The sequence below is a fragment of the Phalacrocorax carbo genome, chromosome 1 (genome assembly GCF_963921805.1).
Source record: "Phalacrocorax carbo chromosome 1, bPhaCar2.1, whole genome shotgun sequence".
Classification (NCBI taxonomy): Eukaryota; Metazoa; Chordata; class Aves; order Suliformes; family Phalacrocoracidae; genus Phalacrocorax; species Phalacrocorax carbo.
In genome coordinates this window covers 186099831-186112009 of record NC_087513.1, presented here as the reverse complement: position 1 = coordinate 186112009, position 12179 = coordinate 186099831, and the positions used below count along the sequence as shown (strand labels likewise).

General features: G+C 38.8%; 1 protein-coding gene across 4 annotated transcripts in view; it reads left to right on the top strand.

Annotated features, from left to right (window-relative positions):
• ZC3H13 (zinc finger CCCH-type containing 13) overlaps positions 1–12179 on the top strand; it is a 48438-nt gene that overhangs the window by 23366 nt on the left and 12893 nt on the right. For 2 of the 4 annotated variants that reach the window (XM_064440849.1, XM_064440848.1), the window contains exons 8-14: positions 402–599; positions 1992–2165; positions 4442–4752; positions 5791–6255; positions 7152–7334; positions 10366–10909; positions 11998–12101. In XM_064440849.1, coding sequence (XP_064296919.1) covers positions 402–599; positions 1992–2165; positions 4442–4752; positions 5791–6255; positions 7152–7334; positions 10366–10909; positions 11998–12101 — 1979 coding nt within the window. The remainder of the gene's footprint in view (positions 1–401; positions 600–1991; positions 2166–4441; positions 4753–5790; positions 6256–7151; positions 7335–10365; positions 10910–11997; positions 12102–12179) is intronic. The other 2 variants (XM_064440852.1, XM_064440851.1) reach the window with 1 other exon arrangement.

Genomic DNA, 12179 nt, shown 5'->3' with positions numbered 1-12179 from the left:
ATTTTGTGTATGCGATTGGGGTATTTCATTGCAGAAATGGGAATCTAAACAGACAAGATATGTTACAGAATTCTGGTCCTCTGATGTGTGCAGTTCATGCAAGGGCATTTTAACTTTGAAAACAGGTTATGTTTGAACAGGAGCAATTCCTATTTTTGTTCACTTGCTTTAGAAATAAAGCTTATAAATGGAAAGGCTTGGTTTGAATTTTTACCATCTGCATTCTGAACCTGTCAGTTCAGTACAGTTATTGAATACCGCTTGCTAATGTGGTGGTGAATCCTATCCTAAAAGCTTCCAGGCTCTTTACATTATAACTTCCATGCCAACGTCTGAGAAATCATTATTTGAAATAGTTGCCAGTCCTTCATTTACACCCCTCTCTGTTAATTTATCTCCAGGAGTTCTAAAAGTAACCAGAGTAAAAAGAAAGGTCCTCGTACCCCTAGTCCTCCTCCTCCAGTACAAGAGGAAACTCCCTTGGGGAAAAAACACAAAGAAAAACATAAAGCAAAAGAACGTTCAGAAGAAAAGGCAAGGGAGGTGAAAGAGAGAGGGCGTGACTTTGAAAGGCACAAGGAGAAAAAAGAGAAGCAGAGGTAAGTTATGTTGCATTATTAGCTTTAACATTAAAATAACCTTGCTTTTAAAGTTCTTTTATAGAACACTGATTAATAAGGGATTTATACCTGCTTTGGCAACAACCTTTTCAGTACTTATTAAATATTTTAAGTGCATTATATAGATGGATTGGTAGACTATAACCAACTGATTGGTAGGTTTTAATTACATAATTTAGTAAGTTTGTAAAATGCCCTTTTGAAAGATTCATTACTTTTCAGGAAGTTGGACCTTCACCAATGAAGCAATTAATTTGCCAAAATCTCCATCAAAGTTCTTCACTTGTCTGCTTGCCTGCTCTTCTGAAATCTTAGAGGACCAATATCTTTCTAAATTGGCAGTGGCATATTTAAACTCTCCTTGATTTTCAGTAGGTTAAAAGTGTTTCTGAAGTAGACAGACTACTGCAATTTTAGAATTACTTCACTTCTACATATACCTCAAATGGTGCACTAATATGACTATTCCTGTTATTTTCTGAAGCATAGGTGTCCATTTAAGTTGAAAAATACATCTGCGTTTTTAAGTCCTGTATTCCCTTGATGAAAATAGGGTACACGTTCATAAGTGTTTACTTTGTAACTGGCATAGCAAGATTAAGGAGTGGAAGACCAGTGAACTGTGTATTTTTAATTGCTTAAATAAATTACATCATTCTTACTTTAAAATATATTGTTTCCCTCATGCTTGGACCCTCCATTACTGGAAGGAGGTCATAGGCAGTAGAAAAGAACAATATAGGGAGCGCTAAAAGGATCAAGGGAGTACGTGGCTTACCATTGTGCTATAATGAGGTGTTGCTGTGGTGACAACAGCCTTTTACACACTACTTCAATGTTGGATTTTTGTCTTTTTTTTCCTAAATAATAAAAATTAAGAAATAATGTCAAATCTTCATGTTGTACAGTAAGAGAAATAGTGGCAGGTTCAGACAGATGTCTTTAATTCATTTGCAGCTGTGATTACTGTTTGAAAATGTCTTTGAGCTTGGGGCTTCTTAAATAAAGTTTTGATGTTACAGAAATTTTTTAATAGGCTAGCAAGATAATTCTCCATTGATAGGAATTCTATTTCACCACGACATGAAATATTAGGTAAAATTACAAGAACATGTTTTCGGTTTTACCATATTCTAGTTTTGTATTTTACAGTCCAGTGATTAGTAAGAAATGTAGTGCATATCTTGCATTCTTGAATTTTGCTAGCTTAAGATAATTTCATGTATGAAATTATAGATGGAACAAATGATTCTGTAAGATAGTTCTTGATCTTGTAAGCACAGGTTCTGTCTTGGAGTTGTTTGTAATTTCTTAGAAATGTACTAATGCCATATTATACCTGTTAAACAATCTGCTGTGTATGTTTCCCAGGGACCCCTCTGAAAGCTCCCATAGACAGAAGCGTTCTCCTAGTCCTGCAGATCACTCTGGCAGTAATTCTTCCCCTTCCAGGGAGTATTCACCTCCTGCTGCAAGGCGAAGACAAACCTCCCGAGCTCCAGCCAAGTCAACCACTCACAAACATAACTTCTCACCCTCTCGCAGGTGGGAGGTCAATTGCATGGGTTTTATTTCCATGGATAGTTCTAGTTTAGAAACTTCCTCCGTTGGTTTGACTACTTGTTTGTATGTGTCTGTTGTGGGTATGTGTGTGCTTCACACACTTGAGCTCTGAGACTTTTTTTTTGCCAAGTTACTACGTTGAGAGTACCTGTCATGTCAAGAACACAGGTCATGGTGCAGGCTTCTGTTTATTAGTTCCTCTCAAATGTTTTGACGTCAGGTGGAACTTCAGAAGTCTGATATGAGACCTAGTCAGTTTGTGATCCTTTGGGAACGTTTTTCTTCCTCACCTTCCCCCTTCTTAAAAAGTAAAAAATATAAGAAGTCGTCCATCTTGGAGATGGGGAAGGAGCAGAGTTTCTCCATTCTAAAATGGGTAAGGTGATACACAGATCCTGGCTCTACACATCTTTCCTGAAAAGCAAGCACAATTGGCTAAACAGTACAATATGAGGACCATTGCAGAGACCTTTCTTGCAGGAAGCCTCAGGGAAGATACCATCCTGCTAGTTCTAGGGGCCTTAGAATAAAATATCTTTTACCACCCAATTAATTGGTCTGAAGGAGTCTGTAAGCTTATACTTAGTGGCTCAGTTCAAGTATTGTTTCAGCCTGTCCTGCAAACATTGTTTGGTTTCCCTTGATTGACAAGTCTGAGGTGCCTCAGCAATCAAGTCAAGATGCTTCCCTTAGTGAATATATCTCGTTCTCTAATGGAATCTGGCTGTAAAACCACCGTCTTTGTGAGATTGGTTCTGTGGTAATCAGCATACTACTCCATGGGGCTCTGAAGGCAGTTTTCTTGAGTCACTGACATTGACCAGAAGGAAGGATGAAGTCCTGATATTAGTAGATTTCCACTATGCTGTCTTTTACGCAGAAAGGACTTCCTTACAGACTTGAGTTCCTACCTCAGTTTGGCAGTGATTTCACTCTGCATTCTGTTCCCAAAGCTTTGCTCCTTTGAAGTTGAGTCATTGCTCCACGTTCTTGGCATGAGGAGAATCTTTTTACCTGCAGAGTCTAGGTCTTTAAGAAGCCTTAGCCAGGAGATCCACTGCTGGGCAACTGTCCATTTGGCTCTTGAATAATGTCATGATAGATTCTAAGCCTGCTAACCTGAATTATTCCAGAGCTCATTCTCTTCAGAGCCCAACTGACATCAGCTACCTCACTGAGAATTTCTTATGATGTTTGCAAGATACTCAGCAAAAGCCGTGTTGCATGTATATCTTTACCAACTGCTGGGCTATTGCAGAAGATTGTAGGGAGGTACGATTGCCTTTTGTAAAGTAGTCCCTCATTTATGAGTCACCTGAAACTGAGAGCTTGATCTGTGTTACCTGGATGTTTATTTGAAGTCACCAACACTGTGTATGGACATTCAAAAACAGCAGCTGAATTACTTAAAATTAAGTGGGATTTTTGAAGACGCATTGTCCACGTGTGATTTTTCTGACTCCTGCACTTCTCTGTGGAGTCTCTGGAATTTTGTGAAGTGGGAGTTGGGAGTTAAGGGCAATGCATATGTCATGATAAAAGATACTTGGAAGTTGCTTTGCTGATAAGGAAAAAAAAAACCAGCCCACTATTTTGCTCAAAGGCTTCGAAGATGAGAGACACTTTGTGTACTTTTTCTTATTCCATTAGATAAGTTTTCAGTGTTTATGTAAACATTCATGTTTTCTAAAATTCTGAGTAGATACACATATGGGTTTTCAGAATCCAGGCCTCAATTGTTTAAAGATCAATGCTTATAATAAAGAAGTTAAAAGTGCACAAGAAGGAGACACTGTTGCTTTCTAAAAAACTGAATGCTGTTGGAAACAAAAGAAGAAAAATTCCCCTTAGGCAACACTGTAAAAGTTATCTGCCTAATTTACCATGAAATCTGAAAAGCATTTTATATTAAAACAATTGTCCTTGGTTTGGGTGTGGGGGAGATCATCATGCTTTTCTGACTCCTCCCTCCCTTCCCCAAGGAAAGCATTCTGGTAGCTGTGTAATATAATTTTGATTGGACAACTTGTTCTTAGATATTAAATAAACTATAACCATTTAAAGATAAGCATACTTCGAAAGAGTAGCCTTGGTACCCTTGAGGGAAGACTAGTTTGACATTTTTTAGAAGCAGCACTTACTTTCAGTAGACAGAGGGTAGAGAATGCACAATTTTAATCACTCTGTTTTGCAGGTTATGGTAAGAACTTTTCAAATCAAGTTATTACATGTGTGCCTGTTCTAACTCCTCCTTGCAGGTCTGCTTCCCCATCAGGTCAGCATCATTCTCCCATATCCTCCAGACATCACTCCTCTTCATCGCAGTCCGGCTCCTCTGTTCAAAGACATTCTCCTTCCCCACACCGTAAAAGAACTCCTTCTCCATCCTATCAAAGGACAGCTTCCCCGCCTGCAAGGCGATCATCTTCTCCCTATCCTCCACACTCTTCCTCCTCTCCTCAGAGGAAGCGAAGCCCTTCGAGACACCGATCTCCTGCAAGAGAAAAGGGAAGACATGACCGTGATCGGACTTCGCAGTCTCATGATAGGCGCCACGAAAGGCGGGATGGTATGAATAAAAAAGCACTTCAGAATAATTTTGATTTGTTTGCAAATTGCATTTTGAAACTTGATTTTCAAATTTCAAATGCATTGTCCGCATCAATCCCAATGGCTAGGGGGAGAAGAAAATACTAGCTGTATTATCATTCCTGTGCTCGTGGTGCTGTGTTCAGGGACTGTGCAATGGAGTATTCCTGATAGGGCTGCTTATGTAGGCTCAGATAATAGTAAAGATGCTGTAGACATCTGTCTAGGTGTTTCTTGTGTAATGCAAAGGTGGTGTCAGTAGGTAAGTGATATTTTCTTGGTATCAGGCATATACTAGTGCTGAGTGATGGCAGGATACTTGTAACTATTACCCTTTTCTGTGAGGTGCCCAAATGCTATCCCAGTCCCCACCGATTGCTGCATTGTCTTTCTAATTGACATTAACTGAGGTGCGTGCAATGAAACAGCCATTCCCTCTGGAAATCTGTAAAGCTGGTTGAGTAATTTGTGATGGGCAAACATGCTGCTTCTCTCAAGAGACAGATTACAAAGAGTACATATGTCAGCTTTTTTTAGACTGCTGTAAACTTACCTTTCTTTAGGAGTAACGTTATAAATATGTAATTAAAAAACCCCAAACTTTAGCAGGGTATTGGAATCTTAAAAGCAAGTGGTCTACATCTAGCACAAATTTCCTGAAAATGTGTATGTGTGGAGGAAAAAAAAGAATCTATAATTGGAGGAGAAATAATCCTACCTTAAAATTACTGCAGTGTGCTTGCTTTCTAATATGTTTGAAATTTATTACACTTATTACCTCTTGAACAGGTAAATATTTTTGGAGTACAAATTCACATTCATAAAAAGATGTTTAAAGCTTACTGAGTATGCAGTTAGATAGCCAACGTGATCTTTTCCTGCTTACTTATTAATTTTGATCCTCTGTGCATATGTCAGAAGTATATTTTGACTTTATTATTTTAGTGTTACTTGTGTGCAGAATTTTTGCTCACTCTGATTAAGCGAGGTATTTAATACTCTTTTAAACACTTTACAGAAACTAGAGGGAAAAGGGAAAAAGAAAGAGAAACAAGAGATGATCGTGATTATGATCAGGAGCAAAGTACCTCCAGGGACCATAGAGATGACAGAGAGTCTCGTGATGGAAGAGATCGGAGGGAGACAAGAGACAACAGAGATCGGAGGGAGACAAGGGAATCCAGAGACACTCGAGACTCCAGAGATACGAGGGATTATAGCAGAGATACCAAAGATAGTCGTGATCAGAGAGACTCGCGCTCCACACGAGATTCCCATGACTACAGAGACAGAGAGAGTCGCGATGCTCATAAAAAGGATGACCAGTATCAGGAGGACTCACGCAGCTATGGAAGATCCCATGGCAGAGAGGAGAGCTCTCGTGCTGAAACAAGGAATGACTCCAGAAGTGACTCCAGAAATGAGAGCAGAAGTGATAGAACTGGCAGAAGTCGAGGCAGAGGTCCAGAATTATCTGACAAAGGTATCGTGTGATTTAAAAAACTACTATGTGTCCCTATCATTGGAGATTGGATATTGACATTCATACAATCTTGTTTGATATTTGATAAGGAAGTGCTGCCAGATAGTTCATGCTTTTAAAGCTGTGTTCAATTCTATTATTGTGAAATTAGAACAGTTGCTTAAATATTCTAGGTTCTTCATTCATTAAAGAGGCATAAACATAGTATTCTGCCATCCCGTTTTAAAACCAACCCTAACCTTTACACCACTCTATTGTGTAACATGACAACCCTAGGTTTCCCTGTGGGAAACAAGTAAGACACCGATGTGTAGTGGAAGATCCATAGGAGGTGATGTGTCTCAAAGTACTGAGCAGCATTTTTTTTTTGTTTTCTCTCAAAAGCAACTGCATGTCTTAGGTACCCAAAAACTCTCTATCAACTCCCTACCCTGCCCTTCTTGACTGACCAAAAAAAGCAGGATTTTAACCCTTGGCAGTGTTTTTGAAAGCCTGATGCACTTATCGCCTTTTAATCATCCCTAGTAAATATATTCTGGCTTTCTCAGGCTTATTGTGATGTTTTCATTGGGAAGATGCCATACAATTTTTACAGGAAATATGATCTCAGAATTAACTCAGAACAAATGTGAACTGAAGCTTGGACTGTTACATTGCTAATCAGGAGACCTCATGCTATGACCAGGGGATGGTGATGTAGAAAGTCTTGAGTTTGCAGTTTGAAAATAATAACTTTCCAATTAAAATGTGAAATTTGAGAGTTGTTGGTTAAGTAGAGTTTGCTACAATTTCTATTTCCATGAACAGTTAATTCAAGTTTATGAAAACTTTATAGAATCTCACTGGATTTCCTTACATGTGGAAACTCATCTTTTATATTGATATATCTCAATTAGGAAGTCGGGGGACTAGAGGATCCCAGGTTGATGGTCACAGCAGCAGTGGAAACTACCATGACAGCTGGGAATCAAGGAGTAGCTACCCTGATCGGGATCGCTATGACAGTCGAGAGCAAGCAAGGGATTCCTCCTTTGAAAGAAGACATGGTGAACGGGACAGGCGTGACAACAGAGAAAGAGGTATTTTAATGTATAATTTTTGCTCATACATACGTAGTCAAATATATGTGTGTGTGTATGTATCTCCCTCCTTTTTCTCCCTTGTTCCCAACGCATAACATCAATTCATAAATAACTAATTTGACATGGCACGCTGACACTAATTGTATCCTTGATGTAAGTTAACTTCTGTAATAAGATCTCTCTTTGGCAGTGTATGCATGAATGCTATGCCCTTACTCCCTTCTTATGACTAGATTTTGACACCTTCTGTTTTTGTTCATCCAAGTAGTCTTCAAACAAACTGAACTTCTACAAGAGATTTCATTGTACAACTGTGATGTAAAACACTTTTTCCTCCTCTTCGCCGCCTCCTCCACTGCATTTCACTACTGGTTCTGTCTGTATAGAAACATAGTACTTTTGCACTGTAATTTACATGTGTTTTGGGGAAGGCCTGACTACTAGACTGACTGACTTAGTGACAACTTACTACTTAAACAAGTGACAGTTTAAATTTGTTTAATTCAAAAATTTATCTTCTGGGGAATTTAATATTGATGAATGCTTTGTTGTGGTCAATAATAATTGGCTAGTAAGTGTTGGTACAGATACCAGTGATCTTAGAAAGAGTATGCAAGACTGGTCTTTTAGACATAGTATGCATGATGTCACACTTCTGCACCTGAAAGAGTACTGTGTTGTCTCTAAGGAACTTGGTACCAACTTTCACTTGGGAAATATTTGTGTTGCTCACTGATTAAGAGAACAGGAGCCAGGCAAATAAGAACAGCATGGAAATTAAATGAGGAGCTCTGAAGAACAAATATGAAATTACAGTGCGGGGAGTTCTCTCTTGAGTTTTGATTTGGAAGTGACAGATACATTCTAGCCGTTGTTTAAATTCAGTTTTTCCAAGAGGTGTTTTGTATGTTTCTTTGTGAGGTGCTTTTTGGTCCATTGAAATGTATCTATTATTGCTTGTTCTTGCAACAGGTTCTGCTTTAGATTCTGTCTCATCTTCAAGGCAGGATTTCAGCAAACCTTATATCCAGGCTTCCTTTTTCTTGTCAGCTGTCCTGGGCGTTTGCTTTTGCAGACTGGCTTTCATTTCTTCCACCTCCCTACCCCCAGTAAATCTTAGCTATATTGTAATGTAATTTGTGCTTTTCATATAATACAGAGTTCTTAATTTAATAAGGAAATCATTAAGGAAAAAAGAAAGGAAAAACCCCATAGAATTAAAAATATGTCATCACAAGAAAATAAATTTCTAGAAGGGAAGCTGCTTTGAATGGGTTGTGTTTCCCTTTGGGAGGAAGAACATAGAGCTTGAATGGAGATAAGATTTGTTGTTTTCTTCCTTAGAAATTTGGATCAATTTTTCTTAATAGTAAATCCTCCTCAGAGTTGCAAATCAAGACATAGTTTCCATAATTAGACCATAGTTTTTAACATTTGTCATTCAGAGAAAAATGGAGATAGATTTTGGTTGGTACTTAGTTCTGTGATATATAAGGAAACTTTTTAGTATGACTTGGAAATGTAAGCTTGCAAATCGGGCTGTCTTTGTTCAACTAAGGCAAATACATAGGTGTTCCAAACAACCACTGGAATGACACTCCAAATAATGAAATCATCTAAGAAGTGCTGACTATCCATATTTAATTGTCTAATACACTTCCAGTATCTTGATTCATGTAAGAGTTTCACGTAGATGTTTTGTCACCAAAACTGACATAACAAACTTCTGTATAAAATCTAATACTTAGTATGCACAGTAAATCATATTATAATGTTATAGGCACTGTTACAAGAATGTGAAACCTGTTCATGGAACAAACTGCACGGACTGATGATTTACCTTTTTAAAAAAAGTGTTACATCCATGGCAGAAATGTCACTCAAGTTTGCTTTTAATTTTACCTGGTAACAGGGGAGCATTAAGCCATTGCTAATTCACTCAGAGATGAAAATTGATTAAACTGATGGAAATGCATGTTTTATTGATTTAGTCCTGTTCAAACTCTGCCTGTTCACCCCTGGTGGACATTGTCTCAATTTACAGCAAAGTGCACTCTCAGACCCAGAGTAATGAACCGAAAAATACCAACCTCTGTTTGTGCCATTTTTTGCTCTTTTGTATAGTGCTTTCAATATATATATTGTGGAAAAAGTTTTATTGATTTGTTGTGATTCAACTACTACTAACATCAGCATATAAATTGTTACAAAGTGGTGAAAATTTATATAAATACTTAAACATCCAAAATACAGCTAACAAAATGCAGCTAAGTCTATGAAGAGTAAATACTATTAGATAAATCAGGTTTCACTGTCCTTCTGGATCAGTCATTTTCTACATAAATTTAGTTTCCTACATGACTCTAATGCACTATCTGAATATTTTAAAACTCAGCTTCTAAAACTGTATGGCTCTGCAGTGAATATATATGGAAACTTCCAGCAGTTCTGCTTCCTGTGTTGCAACTTTGCCCCTCCCTTTCCCATGGATTTGGTTGTGTATTTCTGTGCAGGGATCTCTTGTTCTGTGACTTCAGCCTAGTATTTTGCAGTAACTTTTACTATGTATTACAAATACTGTAAGTTCTTGTAAAGCCCATGACTTTTAACAGTTCTAGGAAGTCAAATTTTATACAGAAGTCTTAACATTTTGTTTTCATATGTATGTCAGAGCTTTTCAAGACCTTATACCACATTTTGAATCACCGAGTAATGCAATAGTAATAGCTAAGCCATGAGGTGTGTAATTATCTTTTGAAGCTGTTCAGAAAAAATAAAGGTTTTGTAGTAACTTTTGCTAAAAAAAGGAAAGCCCACTCCCTAAATATTGAAAAATTCTTTCAAAATTAGTACGGCTTTTTGTCTTTTTCTCTCCCCAAAGAGAATTTCCAAGTTTCTGCAGGGAGTCTCTTTTCATTTAATGCAAACCAATATCTAGATCATCAAAACAAAAGCTCTTCAGTTTTGTGTAGTGGAAGCGGCGTCTGTCCCTTCAGCACTTGGTAATCAAACCTGCCTCTCTTCACAGATCAGAGAGCAAGCTCACCGGTACGACATCAAGGACGAAGTGATGACCTTGAGCGGGATGAAAGAAGAGAAGAGCGAAGGGTAGATCGGTCTGATGATAGGAGAGATGAAAGGGCCCGGGAGAGAGAGCGAGAAAGGGAGAGGGACCGAGAGAGGGAACGAGAGCGAGACCGGGAAAGAGAAAGGGAGAAGGAAAGAGAGTTGGAACGAGATCGTGCTCGAGAACGGGAGAGGGAGAGAGAGCGGGACAAAGACAGGGACCGCGATCGTGACCGAGACAGGGACCATGACAGGGAAAGGGAACGGGAGAGGGAGAGGGAGAAGGAGCGAGAGCGAGAGCGGGAGGAGAGAGAAAGGGAGCGAGAGCGTGAAAGGGAGCGAGAGCGGGAACGAGAAAGAGAGAGAGGTCGGGACAGGGATAAAGAAAGAGACCGCCAGAGAGACTGGGATGACAAAGAAAAAGGAAGGGAAGACCGTAGGGATAAGAGAGAAGATATCCGAGAAGAAAGAAGTTCAAGAGATGTCCACGAGGAAAGAAAATCTAAGTGAGTTGATCTGAATGTTACTTCAGTTAAAAAAAAAAAATAAAAGAGGGAGAAAAGGCAGTCTCTTACTGTTGATTTCAGTAAGTTAGTAAGCAGGGGAGTATCATAAGGAGGAAGATATCCTGTTCATGCAGAGGTCTGGTCTTGAGCCTCGTCTCCCCTGCATCTGTGTGGCACATACTGGTGACCCCAAAGTCAGTACTGTGCTAGTGAAGTTAACCTGATGCTTTGTTAGTGCAGAATCGTGGAACTGCTTGGGAACTAACAGTGAAGTCAGACCATATAATTTTCCTTTCTAAGTATACTTGTGTGGCCTTGCTTTTAATAATGCAGGCATTCTTGAAGCATAATAGCAGACTGTGATATATTTTGAAGCCTGGAAAGTCAGACAGCAGCTAATGAAGTCAGGGTTCTTGACTTTGCTCATTAAATTTCTATGGAACATCCATTACACTTTGCACTACTAAATTTTCAATACCAGAAGGCTACCAGTGAAGGCGTGGGCAATATCCCAAGTAAGCGTGTGGTACTTCCTTTAAGTGTGTAGCACTGATTCTTTTTCTTTTTTCATTTAGTACGATAAAATTCTCATTGTTCCATCAATAATAGCAAAAACAATGTTGCCTGAATGGCTGATTCAGTTGGAAGTGATTAATAGGTTTTGTGTGAGACAATTGTGGATTCCTATAAATCATCTAGTATGGGTTCTTCCCCATCCCACTGGGGGCAAAGTGAGCAAACATGTAGATGGGGGCTTAGTTGCCAGCTGGGGTAAACACACTGCGAGGATCATTGCCACAGGAAAAAATTCATCTTAATAGTCTTTCGTAACTTCTTGCTAAAAAGATAGTTGTTTTAAGTGTTAAAGTTTTAGTTTAAGGTCTCTTAGAGTATGATCAGAAAACTGACTGTACTTGAAGTTTTGGAATAGCAACTTAGAAAACTACAAAACTTCCTGGCATCCTTAGGTGTGTTGTCTTCTCTATGAAGTGCTTAACCTTCAGGGATTGTATTGATGATAAACTCAATTATCAATTGTTTCTTTAAAGAATCCTGAAGAAATTTGACTGTATGTGTTTGTTCTGCAGGAAGCGCCACAGAAATGAAAGCAGTCCAAGTCCTCGTCAGTCACCCAAACGTCGCCGTGAGCACTCTCCTGATAGTGATGCTTACAATAGTGGAGATGATAAAAGTAAGTAGGAGTTGGCTATCTCTGTAGCAGGATCCAGCTTGCCCTCTGCCTATGGAAAATATCTTGCAATCTTAAATA